Source organism: Neomonachus schauinslandi, chromosome 2 (genome assembly GCF_002201575.2).
Source record: "Neomonachus schauinslandi chromosome 2, ASM220157v2, whole genome shotgun sequence".
NCBI lineage: Eukaryota > Metazoa > Chordata > Mammalia > Carnivora > Phocidae > Neomonachus > Neomonachus schauinslandi.
Window position 1 is genome coordinate 64865381 of NC_058404.1, and position 23832 is coordinate 64889212.

Sequence of the window (23832 nt, forward strand, 5' to 3'; positions counted from 1 at the left end):
GGCATGGCTGAGTCTCCGTGCAACCACGCAGTCAATGAATTGCCAGCAGGGGTGAACTGGGGCTGGACTCTCAGGTGCTGACCTTGCTGAGAACAAGCCATACATTATACAGGTGGACATAACATGGAGACCAGGCAAGAGAATTACTCCTCAGCTGGAGTTCAGTGGGAGCCAGCATAGGGCACCATGTGGACCAGTACTATTTTCCGTTCCCTCCGTGTGTAGATAACACCTAGGGAAGGAAGAGGAGGGTGTGTGAAAGAAAGCCCCCATTGAGATTCTGGATTTTCAATAGATTATGTAACTACCAGAATTACCTATTTGCAAACCTAAAATGTTTCTTGTTTTGTTTTGTTGCTTTTCTTTGTGGACAGAAATCAATACAGGGGAGGGTTAAATCAGTTACAGGAACTGAAGATGGCAATGTTATTTTGCACATATGAGCCGCTTGTGAAAACATTCAGTGATTTTCAGGGACTCGGTTTTTAAAAAAACTGTCTGAAATAAACAAAAAGTTTCAGTTGAAAAGTTTAGTAAGATAGCATATGAGACCTCAATACTGAACTAGCACAAAGTCTATCAATCCTTCTATATCTCGACCAAAAAAATTAACCTTTTGTTCCCCCTGGGGACACTTGAAATATTTTTAAATTAATTAATATTTGGAAATACAGATACCATTTATACTTCACATTTTAGATTATAAAAGATATATATGAAAACAATCTTTCTTTGATAGTGTTAATGTGGTATAAGACTAGAAAAGATTTAAAATCTACTTTTATTTACTAAATTAATTGTGTGTTACTGGACAGTGGGGCAAATGAACAATCTGACCAATTATCAATAATAGGAAATCAGTGTTTTCCTGCCAAAGCTGTACCCAATGCTTACAATTATAATCATGACGTGGGCGTACATCTATCATTTGTTACGATTTGCTGAGCATACTAAATGTTTTCTGTATTTTCACAAACTAAATATTAAGAAGCCTGTGAAGTAGAAATGAAGATAAATAGATAATATATATTCCTCATATTTGAAATTAAATGATCCTCAGGAAAAATATTTTTGTTTGTTGTAATTTTGAACAAAAAATACTGAGTTGATTAGATACAACTTTTATTTTAAACAAAAATTACAATTCATTTGTTTACAAGACAAGATGAACTGAAAGTTAATGTAACTACTTCTTAAAGTGAAATTATAGATTGCATTTACACTGACTTTATACAACTAAATGAATTCATCATATTATATATAACACATTTAAGTTATCTTCCACATATTATGAACTGACATTCAAATCCAGAACTCTGATACATAAATTAAATTTCATGTTACTAAAATTTGTTTTTGTACATACAGAGTTAAGATGTTTTAGACGATCCCAACATTTGTTCTGTCCTTGGTAAACATTGAGAATTATGACATATGAAGACACTGTATAAGGGAAATTAAATCAGCTTTGATCCCATTATTAAGAAAACCATACAGAATAGGATTAAGGCAACAGGACAGCATGCCTAACAAATGACAAATGCAATACACCAACTTGAAATGCCTGTTTGAAATAAGGTTATCATTAAAATCAGTTACCACATGGAAAAGGTGTAGGGGCATCCAGCTAACGGCAAACACTAATATCAATATGGTCAGTCTATAGAAAACACTTCGGGATCTCTTTTTGATTCTCATGATAGAACGGTTTACTCGCATTTCGTGAACATCTGAGTTTTCTTCAGGTTTCATCTCAAAGCAGGTGGGGACCCTTGGTATGAACTTACTGGCTGACGAGAGCTGACTTTTTACGGAACCCAAGTTTTCTGGAAGCATTCTTGAGTGGTTCTCTTGAGGCGATCTTGCTGGAGCAGGTAACACACATGCTGTCTTCTTGCTGTATCTTCTTCTGTGTTTTCTGATGAATGAATAGCCCCACTTATGGCTGCTGGACAGTTTCACCTGAGGCCCACTCTTTTTGAATGGATGAAGAGTTAAGTTGATCATCTCATTTTCTTCTAGTTTGTTTTCTTTGTTGGACAACCCACAGCTTATACTCCTGCAGACACTGGTATGACTTACAGTGAGACACACCAAGGGCAGAATATACTGAACTAGCAATAAAGAGATAGTAAAAGCAATTCTGTACGAATCAGATGGCCATGACTCAACACATAAATACCTGCTGCTCAGCAATGCTGAGCCAAATGTTTCCTGAAGTTCCACCAGACTGTGAAACACTGGAAGGGGAGAGCAAATCGCAAAACCTAGTGTCCAGACGGTAGCAATCAGGAAGTAGCCATGGTTTGCTGTTAAATTATTAGATATAGGATGTTTTATCATATGATACCTGACGATGGCAATTGATATCAGAATTAAAGTTGAAACCAGAACGGACACACATTGAAGAAAAGGCATAATATGACACATGACTTTGCCAAACATCCACTGATCCAGCAGGACAGAGGTCAGTGTGAAAGGGGAGCAAAACAGCACAACCAAAATATCAGAGAAGGCCAAATTTCCTATGAGGAAGTTGACCATAGTCTTCTGATTACGTTTTCTCGTGAGAGCCATTAAAATAAGTAGATTGCCCATAAAACCAAGAAGACTTACAAATGTGTAAAGTCCAATCAGAAAATACTGCAAGTCATCCACACTGCTCTTATAGTCATCCCAGACCGGGAAATCAGAATTCCGAGTGGCAGCAGTATTGTTCTCGGTGGCAAGGGTCTTGTTATAAAACTCCTGGAGTTCTAAATCCATTTTATAGCTCTGCTTGGAATAAAAAGACGTTAGTTACCAACTTTAAAAAAAAATTGCGTGACTACGATAAATTAATCCACTGAGAGGGAAACTAAATTTTAAAATTTGTTCCCATACCTTATTAATCTCCTAAACAAAGTTTCATGAGGTCTTTAATTGGTCCAAGTGCAGAGCAAATATCAGCCAATAACAAGTACAGTAAGTTTAAGTCTATCATCATTTCTATGGTATGTTAATTTGTGTTAAAATAGCAGACCTTGTTTTTTAGATTTATGTAGATATAATGAAAGGGAAGGAAAAGGCAAATGTATATGAGAACTTCAAGATATCTAATTTAAAATAGCTCATTATTATTAATTGTCTAGTCAAGGTGCTTATTCATGGTGTGGTCACATAATCTTATCTTAAACAGTCATTCGTTTCCAACTTCAATCAAGGTCAAACTTAAAAGTCACCTATCCTGAGGTATTCCTTGGCCTACTCAATTGGATGTGATCTCCTCTTTGGAACTCCCATATTGCTCTGTTTCTAGCTGTCTGACGCTGTATGTCACAATTTGCTTTGCAATGCTATTAAAATACATAGCAGCTTACCTTATCTATTTATAAGCAATGGGAAAGCAGAAAACTGTCCTTTATTCATCGTGGTATCTACCACAATACATGGCCTAGTAACTTCACCATTGTAGGTGCTAAATAAATATTTATGGAAAAATGAAAAATTCAAACAAATGTCTAGTATCCTAAATATTATCTAGTTCATGCGTGTTCAAATGTAAGCTTCTCAAGTGTAGAAACACTATCCCAGGACTTAGGTCTATGTACTAGGCACTTACTGTTTATCAAGCTTACTGTTGACTATGTGTGCACAATACTAGATGGCAAAGTCATTCCATGATCAATTCTCAGTCTTGTGACATGTGCCAGATTATCATGAATTAGGATAGCCACTGACCAGCAGTCTGCTAGTGTTTTTAAAAACAAAATTTACTTGTTTATTTTTTAATTTAAAAATTGAAAATAACTTTCAGCTTTAAAAAGATTGAATAAATTCATATCGTCTGAGGAAAACTTACATCTTAAATGTAGAAGTAATACTAATATCATACCCCATAATAAGTTTTTTTCCATTTCAAACAAAATTAACAGTGTAATATTATTAATAGCACAATGGTATTTCTTATTTACTGCTACATTTTAGAGATTTGGCAGAATTATAAAAAAAAGGAGCACTATTATTTTTTTAACAAGAGTTTCCTATAGAACACTCAGGATAGCAATGGTTAATTAATTCTGATGAATACAGATGTTGTTATAGAGATCCTTATATAATGCAACTTTAAAAAGAATATATACTACATATCAGTTTATGTACATATTTCTAGATCTATAGTTGGATTAACTATGTTTAAAACTATAAGAATACATACATATCTAATTAATAGTGAATACTATTATCTTTAATTTATAAGGGACTTTTAGGTCCTGATCCAAAATATTTCCAAATAGAAAATCCGATTGTGTACATACATTCATTATCAGTAATTTTAACTCCAGGTTTATATACAGCAGGTTTCAAATAGGATGATACAGGCATCATTGTTCTATGAGAAAATTTGAAAGTTTAAGTTTTTCACAACTTCTACAACTGATTCTATGTTGATTAAATTACTTTCCAGAAGCTGATAACATCCCTTTAAAGATAAATTAATTCAAGAGCTCAGGGTCTTACTCATTCATTCTTAGACACTAGCCAACAATTTACATTGATATTGCCCCAAGTTAAAAGGGGTAACTGGTGCAAAAGTTACTCACATGACCTACTGAATCATCTTATTCATCATATTACCAGTTAGTTAATGGCCTCCCAGTAACTACTCTGTATAGATCAGTGAGCTTCTAATCAGAGTAGCTTTGACTGGCCTTTCTGCCTAATTTCCTGGGTTCTGATAACTCCCCTGGTTCCATCTACCTTGTTTAAGTCCTATTTATATTTATAATGTGTACAGGTTATTTGTTACTGTGATCCTGCTTAGTTATTCTTCTTCTGACTCACTTTCTTGAGACAATCATTTTTTGCTGTAGGTCAGTGGCTATTGACTACCTTTTCTACGACCAAGGTAAGGAAGGACAAAAGAGAAATTGGGTAGTTGATTCTACAATGGGCTTTGTGTTTTCCTGGGATGTGTAACTAAAAGATGACACTCCTTTAAAGTAAAATATTACTGTCCAAAATTTTTGGAAGGAAGAGGAAATGCAGTACAATTTGTGGTAGTAGAAACAATGTGGTTGAATCTAAAATTCAGACTGACTCCAATGTAGTGGGCGGTCTTCTCAATTAGACACTAATGGACATAAAGGAAAATGTCTTAATTCTTTTCATGATGGAAATGGTGCTTAATAGAGTTATGTTGTACATAGTGGATGCTAAGTAAACACTTGTTACTCATCATTTTAAAAGTTAGTTTAATTTTTCCCACTTTAAAAAAAAAAACAGAAATGAATCATCTGGGGAATGTAAGAAAGTTCAGGATAGTGCATGACTACACGTATATATATGTCTGTTTACGTACACATATATATTGGAACCACTGAAATTAGACAGGTTTTCAAACGGCCCTAAAATGTAATGAGGAGATAACATCCATAGACAATGGGGATTGCTTAGCGTTTTAAAATTTTAAATGAGATGCCTTCAGTGATAAAGCAACATGAAACTAAAATAGCAAAAAATATTTACATTTGTTTTTATTTAAATGTAAAAAAAGTACATCAGATTGCAGTGTGTCACTAAAAATTTTCTATGATAATACTTACACAGAAAATACTGAATTCATTAAATTATAAAAACCACTGCCTTGTTAGTAAGAAGATGAAGGAAATGCCATCCTGAGTATTCATTGGACACAGGGAAAACTGAGGGCAACACTTCTTTCCCTCCATAAAAAACACTACTTATATATAATTTTAAAGGGGGAGGCTTCTTTCATTAATGAATAACTAAGAAAGATTAGTTGGTCCTTCCTTTGCTCATTCAACTAGCATTTATTGAACAATTAATGTGTGAGATGCATTGCTAGGCTCTGGCATTAAGATAACAAATACAAGATATTATGTGAGTAATATTCTGAGGAGTTAATTCAAGGTTACACAATGAGTAATTACAGACTGCAGTGCCTGAGAGAGAAAAGGCCCTAAATGGATGATGAATGAATGAATGGATGAATGAATGACATTTTCCTGACAGCCAGCGATGGATTTTTTTCACAACAGCATGAACACTTACACTGTTGCTGAATATCATGGATGCTTATTTGTACCTATTGATAGATTGATAAATTATCATTTTTTCTTATGTTTTTTTCCCTCTCCTAACATTCATTCACTCATTTAACATTCATTTATTCCTTTTATTTTGGTCAGACTGTAGTCAACCTCGCGCTGCTCTCTCTCTAACCCCAGGCCAATCCATCCCATCTACACACAAACATACACCTAACACCTAATATCGTGCTCTGCACTAAATGAGCATTTTGTGAATCTTTGCTCCAGTGACTTCTTACAACTGGAGATATTGCAAATGCGGCCAGGGGGAAGGAAGGGAATGCTAAGCTGTTTCTTTAACGCACCATCTTTTAGTGTGGCGGCCAAAGGCAGAATACCCAAGATGGGCCATGCAATGGCAGGTAGATTATTTTGAACTGAAAATAATCAAGACCCAAAAGACTCAGGTAGAAACTTTGACCTCCCCACCAACTGCCTAAAAAAAATTTAGATAGAAGACCTGTACCAGGAAAAGAGCTATTTATAGAAATTCCTTTTTGCCTAAGAAACTTACCTGCACAACAGGGCAACCTTCATTTTCCAAACATCTCCTCTCACCTTCCTGCTAGTGGCTTTCCTCCCTTACCACTCTCCTTAGCTCAGGATGACATATAAACCTCATTTTGCCTGTCTGTGGAATTTCCACGTCTGTGTAGATTCCCTGTAGGTAGGAAATTAATCTGATTTTCTTCTGTTAATCTGTCTTACAGAAATTTAATTCTTAGTCCGACTAGAAGAACTTTGGACGAAGAGAAATTTCTTCCTCTATGACAGTAGCCAGGGGATATTTCAAACAGTAGGAAATGTTTGCCCAATAAGATTTGTCTTTTTTTTTAATTGAAAATCAAAGGTAAAAAAACTACTTTAAAATGAAAGAAAAAAAGCACAAAGGATTTCTTTTCTTAAATTTACCCCTTTACTTCTCTGAAAAGCACAATAAGCAAACCTATAATGAAATGTAGATCTGTTTAATAATTATCTGCTTTTCGACAAGTGTTATAATGAATATTGTACAATTTTATGAAACATAGATACTTTATACATAATGAGAGTAATGTAATATGTGTACTTTTCTTCATCTCAGAGAGCCAGAGAAATTGTGAAATATAACCAGAGACAATGTTTTAAAAATGAAATATTATTTTAGGAGAAATTTGATACTGACTGTGTGTAACCTTTGTTGTGTTTACTTACAACATTTTCCTCTTTTGTATCTAGTTTTAGCTCCCACCATCAGAATTCCCAGGCTGCAACATCAAACTTTAATCCTCAGAGTAAAAAGTGAAAAAAATAAAAGTTCTTTGTCAAACTGTGGTGACTTTTAAAAAGCAATGTCTTTGTAGACTTTCTGTAATTTTCTGATATTGTAATTTTCTTATAAAAATTGATCTACAGCTGACACCAAGACAAATGAAATCTTCCGAATAGACCTTAGGTATGTTAAGTAGATAGTTCTTAAAAAGAATAACAGGAGGAACTTCAGGGAACTCAAAGGATACTAAAAGACAGCTAATATATTTAAATAAGGTTCCTTTGTTAGGATAATTTCCTGTCTTATGAAAATACACATCTTTTCACAGAGGATGCCAATCACACACAAAAGGATAAAATACATGATTTTTTTTTCCTTCTGGCAATGATAAATATCAAGTATTGCCTATTTTGCTATGATCCTGGAACAATGGCGAGATTCCATGTTCTCAAATATTCCCACGATTTATTTTTAAAGCTAGAATCTGGCAAAATTTGAGTTGGAAAGATAAATACAGCTTTGCTCAGCTGACAAACACGCAGGCACGCGCCACCCTCTCTTAATTCTAAGAGCAGAGTTTCTTTTCCCTTGAGAAATCTGAAATGTAAAATCGCATTCCGGCTCAAAATTCTGCTGAGAGCCTCAGGCTATTCCATGGTCTCTGGCAAAGTCTTTCGACTTTGATCCAACACGATGGTTCAGTGCCTTTAAAAGAGAAACTAAAGCTCTGTGAACTTGGGGATAAAAATTCCTTGTTTCTGGAATTCAAGGTGTATGGATGTATGGTACTGCTCGCATTTGTCCTATGAGGCCACCTTGCAAACAAGAGCGCCAATCCAGGCGCGCAGCTGCCTCCGGGTCTGCGGCCAGCTGCCGCACCGCGCTCCAGGTGGACTGACGGAGTGGCGCCCGGTGGACGGCGCCCGGGGACCGCGCCAGAGCCCGGCTACGGCCGTGCACTGGCTGAGCACCCCGTGGGCTGCGGTTCCCCCGCCTCGGATGCCAGCCGGGCTGCACCCGCGGCTCGCCCGCAAGGGGAGCGCTAGGTCCCCGCAGACCCCCCTCCCGCTTGCTGCCGATCCAGCTCCAGTGCGGATTCCGGACACTCCTCCTGGATTCGGCCAGCGCCTGCCCCACCCCGGGTGAGTACTTGCCCCGCACGAAAGAATTCCGCTTGGTCCCTTCCCCGCTCTCCCTTCACGCCTGACAATTGCCTGTTCCTCCACCCCAAGCCCCCACTTTTCCAGCGGCTCTGCCTTTGGCTTCCCCACTCGCCCTCTCGGGAGCCCCTACTACACCCGGGACCAGGGACAGGCGTGCGGTTACCCGGCCCCGCGCGGACTCTTTGCCGGAGCCAGGAACGGCCTCCGCCCCTCCCTGCTGGCCCACCCCCGCGCGGAAGGGAGCGGCGGGGAGAGGCTGAACCCGGTACCTCGGGGCGCCCGGGCCAGTGCTGGTGCCTCGGCTCCCGGGAACGCGGTCGCTTCTGCGCCCGGGTGGCGGCGACTGCAGGGGGAGGACCTGGAGGTGGCGGTGGGGAAGAGGTGGGGGGTAGGGAGGAAGGAGCGGGGAGCAGCGGGGGTTTTAGAGGCGCCTCGGAAACACGTGACTACTCCCGGGACCCCGGAGACCCTGCTCTAGGGCGCCTGCTCCGCGACAGCTTCTCCCCAAGCCCGGTTTCGGGGCATCCCAGCCCCTACCTTGCTGTTTGGGGGCCCAGAGAGAAGCTGCAGGCCCTCGAGATGGCACCCTGTCACTCTGGCTTTTGGTTCCCGGCGGAGGCCAAGTTAACTTGCGGAGCAGGAAGATTTTTGCCGGTTCTGTCCCCAGCCTGGTGAAGTGAACTCGGAGGAGTCTTGAGCTGATGTGGGAGTGAGTGCAGGGGTACCTCTAAGAGCTTAGGCTCCATGAGAAAAAGCTTCAAGGCCCAGGTTTCCTCTTTGTTCGGAAAAAAAAAAAACAAAAACAAAAACCCACCAAAAAACAAAACTGAACGTTGCTCTTTTTGCACCTTTTTGGAATGAGGAAGGGAGAAGTGTAGGCAGGGAGGTTAATCTGAAGGGACGGGGAACACAAAGGGGTCAGAGATTTGATGCACCCCGAAGAATAGGAAAAAGGATTTATTCCCATTGCCAAGGAGAAGTAGTTGTGGGCGTGGGCAAGCAGCGTGGAGCTGAGGAGTGAGGTTGAAATGCAATCCACGTTTCCCAGGACTGTTGGGTATCATAAAGGAGACTGGGGGGTAAAAAGAGTTGTCGTAGGTTTAAAAAAAAAAAAGACAACAACCAAAAAACACCTCAAAATTTGGCCCTCTGTTTCTCCTCAACGTGATTTCCATCCCCAGTGTTTCCAAATCTGTATTGCAGGTTTGCCTTATTTTTGTTAGTCATTAGTTGGCAGGTATCTTAGGCTTCTCTGTGCTCTGTGTGTATCTGTGTATATCTGTGTGTGTGTGTAGGAGGCAGGGAGTGGGGAGAGAGAGAGAGAGACAGAGAGACACTGGAGAGATTGGAGAAAGGTCCACATGTTCTTGACCATGGCCTTGCAGGCAAAAGATTGTGTTTGTTGTATATTTCAAAACTGAAAACGATCATGTGACAATTATAGCATCAAGTGTTTGGTGATGAGTGTAATCCAATGGGACTGGCACTCTAAAATGGAGAGGACTGTATCCCTTGGTAGCAATGCAACTTGTAAATCTAGTTTCAGGGGGCTGCAAACCCTACTGTTACCCCAGAAGTGGACAAAAATTCTTGTGTCTCTTCTCTGCTGAATTTTAATATTCGATACTCAGGGAATCTGTATAGACTGTCATTGTATCGGCTAGAAAGTCATCCAAGAGTTCTTAAATACCTTAAGTAAATCCAGTTCCTATTTCATTCTTCTCTGTTTATTTCTGGAATACTAGTACATTCTCACCCAAATGCTTGACAGAATAGGCAGTCTGAGCAGGCCCATTGGATCCTGCAGTCGGTGAGCTTAGGGATAGTATGTCAGGAAGGGGTGACCGGTGAGAAAACAAAGTTTGGTTCTTAGACTTTCTTAACACCAACATCAGCATGGTCAATCCTCTACACATATGCCACATAAATTTCTCTTCTTCCATCCCTTGCACATACCTACTTCAAATACTCTTAGTCGTTAAAACAACTTCCAAATGAACCCCATTGTGACTATCTTCTAAATACTAATCTATACTACAAGCTTTTGTATGTTAAAAATACAAGATGGATTTTATTTCTCTTCCACAAATTTGTTTTTTCTTTTGATGATATCGACCCTTAGCTTTAAGTAACTGTTATTATTAGAGTATTAAAAATAAAAGGTCAACATGTCGTTGAGATGAAGATTTTAATTAACCCATCATTCCCTTCCCACTGCACACACAAACATGCAAGCCTCAAAAAGCCTTCTTTAAATACACATTCAATATACATGGAGTAAACAAATTATTTTAAAAAAATCCTTCTTTTGAAGATTTGGTCAACTTGAAAATTCCAACAATATGCTACATAAAGAGGAAGATATGAAGATCAGTGTGCTTTTATCTTCAAATTTCCCAGGAGGGATTCAAGACTAATCATCATCACTCTTTGGAGAACATAATAAGTAATTTTCCTATTTTATGGAGTAAATTCAAGCAGGTGGAGTACTACCTCTGGGAACACAAATAGTAATGTCCATCTCTGCTCTATGTATTTTTTCCTACTCACTATTTATAAAATGCTCATTTGGGAAATTAAGCTGGATTTTATGTGTGCTACAAAATTAAATTGGCTATTTTCCAGTTCTCATGGTTCTTCAGTTATGAAAGAAAGCATTTTTATAAAGGTGAAAGTTAAAATCACTTGGGACTCCTAAGACAAATTATTGAATAATAAAACACTCTCCAAACAATGCCTGGGGTAACATTTCTCTGAGGAACATGTCTGTTGTTTTTTGTCAAAGTTATTGCTGCATTTTAATAGCAGCTACCATTTGTGAAGGACAGTTACTAAAGTGCATTGACATAATCTGAAATGATACGGGATCTTGAGATATTAGTTATAGGAATAGTGGTGGTAAATAAAGTAGAAAAAATAGTATTATTTTATTTGATGCATTTTTTTTTCTGTGAGGATTTTGTTATATTCATTAAGAGTAAACATTTCTTTATCCACTGCTTCTATCATGGTAAATTTAAATCCTTAATTCTTAAAAGACGTGGAAAGGGCCATTTCCACGTATTATCAAAATATTTTTATGATGTGCATTGTTGCATTGATTTCTTTGGAATTGTAATAGTTTGTCATATAATCAATACTTAGGACTTAAAACAAGGAACTAACATAATTGTGAAATACATGCAGTTTTTTAAGGAACAAAAGCAATTAAGAAAAAAGTTAACCCAAAGTTTTGGGTGCATAGAGCCATTTTCCCAGAGAATTCCATGATAATTTTGAGGTCCTAAGGGGGCAGGATAAACATATAATTGCCTTCTTCTGACAAGCACTTTGCTACTTAAGCAATATTTTATCTTTCTTTTTGATTGCCTAACGATTAAATCGTTAAATATAAAGCAGCGACTGATTTCCAGACAGAACGTACAGTTCTTTTTTTTAACATAAATTTTCCATGTTAAATATACATACACATGTATGTGTGGTACACATATATATAGTTATACAAGCACATAATCACAAATGTATTTGTATAATGGACACTGGTCAGAACATCTGATTTCATTCAGGTTTTATTCCAAATTAATGGTGTGGCTTTAGACAAAACACTTGACCTTTGTAGTATTCACTTTCTTTGTAAAATGAAATGTTTTAAGACTAGTAGATATAGAACCCCCTTTAAGCTCTGACTACCTATGACTTTATGCCATTAACAAGCATGCATTATAGATATATGTGTAGAAAGAGAAACTTTTTGGATCTTGAGAAAAATTTGATGGTTATAGAAATTGTTTCTCTCCATATTAGAAAAAAAGAAATACCGTTGATAGCTTTCCATTATTACTGGCACATTCTCTTCCTTGCAACTATATTAACTACATGATGATACTTGTTTCATTCTTTTAAAAAATTGTGGATGTCTTACATATCAACAAATGATTCTTTATCTAATTATATTATTTTAAAAATCTCAGCACAAAATATATAAAAGAAGAGAACATAGATTCCTTTGGAGACATAATATTTCTATCATGTAAATCCTTATGTAGGGCCATATAATCTTCCCTTTTGTAAATCAAAACAAAAAGTGGTGGTATTGATAGGTATCCCCCCAATATTGCTTTTTAAAAGTAATTTTTCATTTCTTAGCTAAGTTTTCATGGTTAGTATTTTAAATCTACTTATAAGTATAAATATAGCTTTACTATATTTAAGTGGAAATGAAAGAGAATTAGTTTGTTTTTGATATGTTGGTTTGTTTTGAATAGTCTTTAAAAAGAATGTTTAGAGAACTGTTCAAAGCATAAGCCCAGAATAAAAAGTTGATGTGGTTAAATGATATGCTCTTCGAAAAGGTATCTGTTATCATATTCTTACTTTTAGCGTGGTCACAGGTAATTCAGCTTTTAAAAGTATATTACTCAGCAGGTAGAAAAACTTATAAGACATTTTTTTGCTGGACATAATAAGCATTTTTAAAAGCAGTAGGATTCATTTTTCAAGTTTATACTTAAGAGGGAAAGCAGAATTAACACATAAAGAAAATTTAAAAAATAAGAATCAAGAGAAGTATATAGTAAGCATATATATATGTATAATATATATGTAGAATTTACATATATGTAAAAAATATATATATATGTATTATGCGCATGTATAAAAGAGCAGTAATCCACCATAACTAAAATGCCCAAGACAATTTTAAATGTTCCATATGAACAAATGGCCTTGATTTGTGATGTTCATAATTTATGTTATCCTACCTATTCTTTGTTCTTCAATCCTTCAACAGAACTTTTTTCAATATCTTGTGATATACCAGATAGAATTCTAGGCTGTGAGTTTAAAGAGGTGAAAAAAGTAGTCACTGCCTTCCAGAGATCACAGAGTGGTTCTGTGCAAATAAATAATTAACCACATCCAGTGTACTAAATTCCATGTTGGAAAAAAACTTAGAGTGCTGCAGGAATATGAATAAGGCACATTCAGCCTATGGGGGCATTTGGGAAGATGGAGAGAAATAAAAGAGGGCTTCATAGTTGAGAAGCTACTGGAATTGAGGTTTGAGGAATCGGTGAGAGTTAAATCCTGAGATGGCTGGGATGGGTAAGTAAGAAGTGGGGAAATAGCATGAAGGTGAGTGAAGATGTAACAGTCAGAGAAGCACAAATAGTTTGGTATGCCTGAGTGTGTGGGAAGTGGTAGAGGATGATACTGAAAATATTGGTTAAAAAGACATTGCACTTGGGCGCCTGGGTGGCTCAGTTGGTTAAGCGACTGCCTTCGGCTCAGGTCATGATCCTGGAGTCCCTGGATCGAGTCCCGCATCGGGCTCCCTGCTCGGCGGGGAGCCTGCTTCTCCCTCTGACCCTCCCCCCTCTCATGTGCTCTCTCTCATTCTCTCTCTCTCAAATAAATGAATAAAATCTTTAAAAAAAAAAGACATTGCACTTGAAGGGTCTGGAGAACAACTAGAATATTTAAGCTGGGGAGGGATATAACTGGACCATTGTGAAAGCCACTGAGATAGAAAGACCATTTAGCAGAGAAATAAATAGAGCTTGACGGTGTGAAAGAACACATTTGAGAGATGTTTAGGAGGTAAAATCAATGGGAATAGGTGAACAATTGAATCTGAGAGTGTGAGAGACAAAAACATGGGACAGTTCTTAGATTCTGGTTTGAGGGATAGAGATGATGACAAGACTGAGATTGCCGTCCACCAGCTGGGAAGCACATTTGCCGAGGAAGCCTGAGCGAGATCTGTCCTTTAGATGGAGATGTAGGGTTGTGAGCATACAGGCACGCAATTGGTGACAGAGGGTATGATTATTATTATGCATTAAGGTTAAAAAAAAAAGGAGAAGATTAAGAATGAGATCTCTGGTAAATTTGGGGATTTCAGGTCAATCAAGGAAAAGATAGGACCCCAAAAGGCAGTAACACACAGCTTTTTGGGAGTGGTCTTGGACAGGGTTGCATGACAGGGGAAGGTTCTCCAGGCAAAAGATCTTCCAAAGACAACAGCATGGGGCTACCATCCAGAAGGGAGATAGGACAGGGGGCTCTTGGGGAGAAGGGGAAAATAGAGAGTGGGCTCACTTGCCTAGGTGATAGCACTCAGTAGCATATGGGTGACTTGGTTCAGAGAGCTCCAAAGCATTGGGGGTATGGCTCAGTGGTAGAGCATTTGACTGCAGAGAGCTCCAAAGCGTGGCAAGAATTTGGTGTCTTTTGTGGCTACAGGATTTGTTTTATCCATGGTTAACAGATGATGGGTGCAGTTTCTCAGGGTACGAAAAGTAGATGGGTTCTAACTGGCTAAAAAGTATATTTGTTTAGATTACATTTAAAGCAATTAGATGTGTGAGAATTTGAGATTGGTGCTGTCTGGCTTTGGGCTACTAGTCCTAGCCTGCTGTGCGAAGGAGAAAACAATATGGGGGTCATTTTAGGCCAATATACGGGCGCTATTTCGGGCCCGTTTATATAGCAGGATCCTGGGGAGAGAAACACCTAAGAAGTAGAGGGAGACAGCAGATCCTGGGAGAGAAAACTGAGGAATATCCAGTAAGGAACAAGAAAAGCCTGAGTGTGGAGTTCATGAAATCAAAGGAAAAGAAAATTCCAAGAGCACAGGATGGTCAAGAGAGTCAAACGCAACATAAAGAATAAATACAATGTCTGAATTGTTTCCGCTGGCCTTGATCATTTGTGTTATGGGCAGAGGTGGTTTCAGGTGGGCCATATCTGAGGAGCAAATAAGGAGACAGTAAATGTTCATTTTTGGAGAAGTTACCAGGAAAGAGAAGAAGCTATGACATGGGTGAGGGAGTTACAATGCAAGAGTGAGAGATTTTATTTTTGTTTTCATTCTAGTGTTGCGCCAAGAAAACTGAATTGTTGAAGAAGTTATATTATTGTGTAACAAACATCCCAAATTTAGTGGGATAAAACAACTTGGTCATGGATTTTATGCTCATGGATTGAGTGGGAGAGCACAGTGATGGTGGCTTGTCTCTGTCACATGGTGTTTGGGGTGTCAGCTGGGAAAACTCTGGGCTAGTCTGACTCAAAGCCTGGGGGCTGAAACAGCTGGGGCAGAGGAGTCACTGCTGAAATGAGGGATGTATAAGTGAGGGAGTAAATGCCCTATGGTTTTTACTTAATTCAGAAGGAAGGAGGAGTCTATTGAAACTGAAGGTATGAGGTAGGAGACTGGGGGAGAAAGGTGACAATTTAAAGTACTTTCTAATAGAAAGGAGAGAAATTGGAAGTCACTCAAGCCCAAGAATTTTCTGGGTAATATTTTAGGCTCAGCTAAGGTTTTTTGGGTTTTTAAAAAAGATTTTATTTATTTATTTGTCAGAGAAAGAGAGAGAGAGAGAGAACACACAAACAGGGGGAGCGGCGGGCAGAGGGAGAGGGAGAAGCAGGATCCCTGCCAAGCAGGATCCCTGCCAAGCAGGGAGCCTGATGGAGGGCTCAATCCCAGGACCCTGGGATCATGACCTGAGCCGAAGGCAGACACTTAATGGATTGAACCATCCAGGCACCCCTCAGCTGAAGTTTTGAATAATCTGCTCAGTTCAGTTATTTTTACCTTTATGCTATGCTAGTAAAGAGTGGTAGCCAAGCAATTTCCTGGGTTCAGAAGAGTCCGATTACACCCCAGCCCATCCTTGGCTATTTATCCTCTTTCTAGATTTATATGTATCTGGAGAAAGAAAAGCAATAGCTAGACTTTCAACAAGGAGTGAAGAAGGGATACTTACCTAAGCAAAGTGATACCTGGGCACACTTCATACCACTTTTGACCAGTTTGTGATGTTGTTTATGTGGACATAAGGAGTCTTTTTTTTTTTTCCTTTGGGAAAAATTGCCCTATCTCAGGGATGTGAAATAGCTTTACATCAGTAGTCTGATCTACTGATGTTGGCTGCCTGCAGTGTTGTGTTGTTTTGTGTTGTGAAAGGGTCTAATATGAAGGCTGAGATTTGGGGACGGGGGTGGTGTGACGTGGAAGTGGGACAAAATGAACTGTCAGAGGTATTTGTCATAGATGATGGCAGGTTCAGAGTCAGCATTCACATTTGCCCTTTTCACCAGCTATTCCTACTCATTATCTTTGGAAGGAGATATGAAGGGAATAGTAATAATTATAATCAAAAGCAATAATAGTAACAATGGCAAAGCTCTGTTCATTATACCATGTAATAAATGCACAATGTGACACTTGTGTAAAATAACATTGCACTTTTGTTGAATGTCTAAAGCGTGTCGGACAAGGTGAGATCTGCAGGAGAATGTTTGGATATTTACTAAATAATTTTAAGACCCTAATCCTCTAGAGTCTTATTCTGACAGTTTTAAAACAAATGCTCTGAATTTGTAGCTTATGTAACAAAATGAGAACTTTCTTGAAGTGCATTCCCGGTTCAAATCAAGAAAAGAACAAATCCATAAATATTTCTTAGCTTCTCTACACAAAGAAGGTAATTGAATTGTTTGCCTACATACTTGTATACTAACATTTTAACTAAATTAATTGTTACTTCTTTCTGCGAGTTAATTCTCAAAAAGGCAATTGAATTAAGTGATTGTATTGACCATTTGATTGTACTAATCAATTTAGTCAAAACTCTTTGCCTCCTATACTTCATTTGTTCTAAGATGAGGATTTTAAGGGGTGCCTGGGTGGCTCAGTCGTTAAGTGTCTGCCTTTGGCTCAGATCATGATCGCAGGGTCCTGGGATCGAGCCCCGCAGGGAGCCCTGCATCGAGCCCCACATTGGGTTCCCTGCTCCTCAGGAAGCCTGCTTCTCCCTCTCCCACTCCCCCCTGCTTGTGTTCCCTCTCTCACTCTCTCTCTGTCAAATAAATAAAAATTTTTAAAAAAAAGAAGTAGATTCTTTAAAAAAAAAAAAGTTGAGGATTTTAAAAAATATTTTAGTTCTCTAACTTTGAGATTCATTTGCAATTGATTGTATGTCATTGCTTTATTGGAAGCATTTTCTTTCTTCCCCAGTGGTCCATAAAATAATGTTGCAATCTATATTCTGTGACATCATCCATTCAAATACAAGCAATAGGTAAGTTACAGAAAGAAGGAAAAACTGGCACCTAATTAATGCGTAGAACATGAACTGATTCACCAACGTGGTTCATATTAAGTTTTACCCCAATGGAATTTTCTCCTACAAGTCATCCACTTTCTAGTTTTCACATGTAGTGTTAATGCCTATCAAGATTTTTCTGAGTCATAATTTATAACAACTTTCCTGTATCAAGGCCTAATAGCATTTTAGAATCTTTAACCCTTGCAGCAGAAATTCATCAGGAGACCAATAAAGTAGTTACAATGGATGAATTCCCTCAGCAAGTCTAGTGATACACTTTTATCTATACAGTCATTGAATCATGCAATTTAAAGGGCCAGACCATTTTTTAGATGATAAAACTAAGGTCTACAGAGATTTAATGAGTAGAGCCTATTCTTCTGTTTAAAGACAGAACAAAAGACTTGCCCAAGAGAACATGAGAACAGGTCATTAATTTAATTCCTCTAGTCATGGTTTATAGGTCAGACAGCAATGAAATTTCAGAAGGAAATACATGAGATGGAAAAAGTTCTCTCTCCCTAGCAAAGATGAGGTTTTATCTAGTTTGAATCCCAAATAAAAAAGTACGCAACTGGCTGCTCATTTAAGAGTAGAAAAAGAAGTTATCTTTATTTCACACATATATTCTCTTTAATACATTTTTTGAGGAATTTAGAGTTAACACATGTCTTCTGAGGAACTCAGATTACTTTATGTCATCCCTTCCATAAGATTACATTATGAGAGGATCTTATATTGTATTTGGTTATTATACTATGCTGATTTTTTTTATTTTACACTTTTTAAAATTTTATTTATATTTTACACTTCGGAAGAGTACTTAATAAATGATATTCCTTGAGAATGATACAATTTGTTGCTCTTGTTGAGCATTTTAAAACTTCTTTTTGTACCACAAAATTTGACATAAAGAAAAGTCTTTGAGACCAATGATCTTTCAAAGATTGGTATTTGATATTAGTATTTCAAGAACGCAGCTTTATAAATTTGCCTTATGGGGTACACTTTATAACAATTCAGTTAATAAAATGATAAAATACACGGGCCACAGTAGTTTAAGCATTATTATAGACATGACTTTATTAGCATTCTGGGGAAATACAGAAAGGAAAGTGTCTAACGAATCCAGATTATATTTTCAACTCCAAAGTATTTGCTGACATAGCAAAAATGTTTACATAAAAATGTATTCTTCAAAGAAAATTAGATGATTTCATTTGTAATTCTTGCATCAGACTGAAAATAGCCAATCTGATATCCTTGGGGTAACCTTGGGGTAAACTTGCTTCTCAGAACGTGACTTTAAGGAATGGAGTAGACAGAAGACAACAAGAAACCTAAAGAGTTATTGCTCTTTAAAAAACTGAAATTCCTAATCTAGGCTTTATATTTTCATCCTTGGTTTAAAAAAAAAAAGAATTAAAAAAGAAAATATATATATGCCATTTTACTCTGTTTAACCAGTAGTAGGATTTTGTAAAATGTATGCTCACATCTAATATTATAGTTCATTTATTACATGACCACGATATTTTAATTCTTGATCACAATCCCTTTTCAACTGTATAAAAATATGTCTAATGACAAATATTTTAGAAATATTTCCTGTGAAAAAAACCAGAGATGTTTACATTACTATATAAATAAACCAGCTATGACTTATACTGAATAGCCTAATAGCTAGAAAAAGAAAACATTTTTTAAGAGTGTAAAGTTCAGGTCATTCCATTTTTCTTGGAATTTTGTTTTGTTTTTAGTTTGAAGACAGAATGCAATCATAGTTGTTATGTAATAAAACTTTTATGCACATCTTAGGCAGTGTCCTATATCTTTATTAGGAACACTTTTTATTTTCTGGCAGCTTGATTTGGAAGAAGTTGTATTCATCCTCACCAGTAAATAATTTTTGTGTGCATGTGTTTGTGAAATACACAACTTTGGTTTTTCAAAGTGGAACATAACTATGTAAAACATCTAAGATCAGTGTATCAGTAATTATCCAGAATCACCAGGCACCATGATGGTTTTGCCACAACGTACTCTTGCGTACATTCCATTCTTTTCTTCATAACGGTCAGTACAGCAGTAGACTAAGCACCGAGGAAATGGCACTGACTCTTTTTGACCGCCAAAATGTTCCGTTCGTCGTGCTACCCTAAAGAAAGCCGCTAGGCACCGGGAATAAACCTGACTGCATTTTCTCAGTGGAAAGAAAGGACTACAGGGCCAGCCTATCTCATCCGAGATTTGCTACTTTTTATTTCTTAAGGTCTTCTCTTTGTTCGCTTTTAAAATGGGGAAAAACCTTTTCGGCACTGGTGTGAGAAATATACAAACGTCACAAAAGAAAGCGAGAAACCTATTAGTGGCATTGCTGCGGTGCATTTCACATTTCCTTTTCTCCTAAGTAACAATACCTTTCATTCTTGAGTTCGGCGGACGCTCCAGCTTTTCAGCCGGTTATAACTTCGGCCACAAGATGGCACTGACCTGCAAACAAAGGAAAACACAGTGACTCTCACTTTGTAAAAGCCTCGTAAAATTGTCTCGCCTTCCCGGGAGTCAAGGAGTGTGGGGATGAGTGCTTACTTTGCTCTGCACCGTACGTATGTGTGTCTAACAATGTGTGGATATGTTTAATTGCTTTTTTCCCCAGAATTCCTAGGCAACGCACCCCCGAGGTGTATATCCAAGCTGAGGTGTCTGCCGGGGGAGAATCAGGCGCTACTCGCGGGGCGCCGTCACGTGATCCGGGGATGAGGTGGAGTTCGGCTTTAAGGGGGCGTCTCTTCCTATCTTCATCAATCTTTAGGATTTGAGCAGGAGAGATACCAACGGATCTTTCTTCCCCTCTCTGCTCCCTTCCATTACCATTCTTCCCGCTTTAATAAACGGGCGAAAAAGACGAATCCAACAGAGGGGTAAGTTTCAAGTTTACACCTTTTAAGGGACTTTTTCGGAAATCTCTCACTGAGGAAGAAAAAACGTGCGAGTGCCCGAAATTGACTCTGGGAAGCTGAGGTGGGGCACAGTCAGCCTCTTAGTTGGGCTCCCGGTGCAGGCAGGTCGCAAGGTGCGGCAGATGATCAGACAACTCCGGGACTCCTGCCTATAGGTGTGGGCCGACGTCAGTAATCGGGAGTTGGCGGCATCCGCACACCCTGCTCCCCCAGGGTTTCTGCACCGGGATATGAGTTCTCCCCTTTCGGGTTCTCGTAAGGTCGTCTTCCCCCTGACCTGGCTTATCTTTTGCGTTTTTCTGGAGCTGGCTGCCCGGGCGGCCGCACTGGAGTTTGCGCGGAGGAACCGGTCTCTGGGATGGTCTGGGGAATGGTGGGTTTGGCGGGTGGTCCACCTGGGTCCCCCTCGCGCCGCACGTGTCCGGCGGGGAGCCGGCGGAGGCGCGGGCTTGCCCGGGGGGCCGCGGACCCGAGCGCAGGCACGGTCCCCCGGACACTTGTGGGTTCCCCGCGTCTGGGCTGGAATGGAGCCCCTCTCCCTAGGTGCTGACCCTTCCAGTCTGTCACTGCGCCCTGGTAGACACCCTGAGCCCTATCCTTTTATTTCCGAGTTTCGATCATCGAACTCTTTAGCTCCTTTTAGAACAGCGATGATGGAACCTGGCAGGATTAGGAGATTGGGCATGGACTGGAGGTACAGGTGGCTTAAGAGTGTTCCGTTGGTCTCCAGGTAGACTGGAGAGAGGCGAATGTTTTAAGAACTGATGTTAGTCCACAGAGAACTGAGTTTGGGCTCTGCTTCTTTTTTATTTTGGGTTGGTTTGGGTTTGGATGTTTTGTTTGCCAGTCTCATCGTCACGGGTAGAGATGTTCCTTGATAGATGGGTGGCAAACGGGTGTGTGTGGGAAGGTTAGGGATGAGGAAAATTGGGGGCAATTCACCTAGTTACACAATATGAAAAAGGTGGGCAGGTAAGCGAGCCAATAGGAATTTTGGTTTAACCATGCCGTTTCATTCTTTGGTAACTGCTGGAGCACAGAAAAGCCTAGGGGAAGGCAAAGAGGGAGTGTGTTTTGACATTTCTTTTTACTTTTTTTTTTTTTTTTTCTCCCAGAGCGCTCAGATTTGCCATGCTTACCTGGATCCTGTGCAAAAGCATAACCCGCTAGGTGGCACACAGGCGGGGGGCAGTGCAGAGCTTGCCTGTCTCTACCTGGACAGAAACGGAGAAGCAGTATCTGGCAGTCGCAAGACTCTAGAATGGGCTTCCCTGGTGAACAGAGTAGAAAGCTATCCAGCCCAGTTGCCCACCTATGACTACAGCAGGAGTGCTTTTCGGTGGGTGACTACTGCATTCTGAGTCTTCCCTTACCGTTTTGAGGCAGCTGTCTGTTGAACCAGAAGAGGAAGGAACAGAGGATTATGTAACTCACATAGATAAACTAGCGGTAACTTTGGGAGGCTGTATGTAACGAGGCTGGCATTTCTTTTCCAAAACAAGTAAGGTGAACGGCCAGTTCTGAGGATATGAAAAAATTTACCTGCTGCAGACTATGACCAGAAACTTGTATTTTCAGGTAGTAACAGCACTAAGAATGGCAAGCAGTGGAAGGCCAGCATTCTCATTGGAAAGGAGAAGGAAATTTCCCTTTGGAAGGGGGCCAAGTTTCCAACTGGTGGTGTCTGTAGTATCTCTATTTTGTCTCTTAATTGCTCATGACAGCTACATTGAGATTTAACAACCTTAAATTTTGCAATGTCTGTAGTTGCATATCTTATTTTAACTATTGGAATAGTAAATATCAAATTATTTTCTTTTGCAAAGATAATGTATGTAAATTCTTTCTCAGTATTATTTTCTGACAACTATTCTTTTTTGAAGTTATACTAAGATAGGCTGAAAATACACATGTTATCCAATGCAGAACTGTTTTACCAAACTGGAATGACTACTGAACATGCACTTAGAAAAGGAGGCTTTGCAAACACTTAAAAAAAATAGTTTACATTTTCTGTATAGCTAAGTTAATGCCTACTTAGTGGAAAGACCACTATTCCTTACCAGAGCATGTCCATCAAATATAACTTCAAAGGTATCAGAGTTGAATTTCAGTATTCACCTAAAACCCGCTGCAAGAAACTGCCTTTGTAGCCCACACACTGTATTATGGATTGAATTTTGTCAAAATAAGTCAATGGATTTGAAATTTCTATTTTTCTTCCTTTCCACTGTAGACACCTCAGTCTATGCCTCCGTTATCTCTAATCTGTATTATTGTATTAGCCTTTTAATGAATCTCTCTATTTCTTCTCTTTCCTATCTTAAGTCTGTTGAAAACAGCCGCTCAAGTAATAATTTAAAACAAGCCATCTAACTTCATGTCTTTACCAAAGACTCTCCAGTGATTCCTCATCTTCCTCAGAGAAAAAGTCAAACTGTCCCATGGAATAAGGTCTTACATAATCTATTCCTCTTCTGCTTACCCTTTCTAAGTAATTTTCTACTAGTCTGTCTCTTATTTATTGCACTTCTCATTGCTGTTTGGTACACCAGGTACACTCCAGCCTGAAGGATTTTACGTTCATTCTTTCCACATGGGATGCAGTCCCTGACATATCTACATGGCTTCCTCACTCACCACTTTCAGGTCTTAAATCATATGCCATGTTTTCAGGCAAGGAGAGGCCTTCCGCACCACCTAGTAATAAAGTGCAACTCCCAGCCACCCCAGCTCCCCTTCTTTGCTTTATTTTTCTGTATAATACCTATCATCTGGCATACTATCCTTTTTACCAATTTATTTTTTCTTGGTTTTCTTTGTTCACAAGACTGGAAACTCAATGAGAAAGTCACCATTGTCTCCCCTAAAACCATGCCTGACACAAACTGAGTGTTCAATAAATATTTATTGGCTGAATGAATTTTCTTTCAGAAACAATTCGTTTTTTAAACACAAAAATGGAACATTTCCCCCTATGTTCCTGACCTAATAAAATGAGTATTGTAATTGGCATCCCTCTTGCATGTAAAAGGACTAGGTAAAAGAAGTCCTTTTGTGAAAGTCCTTATGTAAAAGGACTATGACAGTTAGAACCTACTATTCCAACTGTGCACCTACTGTGTCAGTCAACGCATTTTTGTTCTAAATCTAGTATTTGCAAGGCGCTGTGAGGTATATACACTACCTACCTTAAAAAGATTATATCATAACTGGAAGGAGCCAGTTAAGGATTCAAGTGCACTAAAT

At 38.8% G+C, this 23832-nt stretch overlaps 1 protein-coding gene across 2 annotated transcripts; it reads right to left on the bottom strand.

The window, feature by feature from the left end:
* Window positions 1-1109: 1109 nt before the first annotated feature.
* Window positions 1110-9147, bottom strand: NPY5R (neuropeptide Y receptor Y5). Of its 2 annotated transcripts, none has more exons than XM_021698950.1 (2): window positions 4296-4300; window positions 1110-2775 (listed from the first exon to the last, which is right to left on the bottom strand). In XM_021698950.1, the coding sequence occupies exon 2, from the start codon at window positions 2764-2766 to the stop codon at window positions 1426-1428; it is 1341 nt and encodes a 446-aa protein (XP_021554625.1). In that variant the 5' UTR covers window positions 2767-2775; window positions 4296-4300; the 3' UTR covers window positions 1110-1425. The 2 variants fall into 2 exon arrangements, with proteins under 2 accessions (XP_021554625.1, XP_021554626.1); XM_021698951.1 differs by lacking the exon at window positions 4296-4300 and adding an exon at window positions 9138-9147 and having other exon boundaries at window positions 1412-2775.
* Window positions 9148-23832: the final 14685 nt, after the last annotated feature.

Bases quoted from the DNA above. Each gene is read 5' to 3' on its own strand.
- NPY5R (XM_021698950.1), bottom strand. From the start codon at position 2,766: ATGGATTTAGAACTCCAGGAGTTTTATAACAAGACCCTTGCCACCGAG.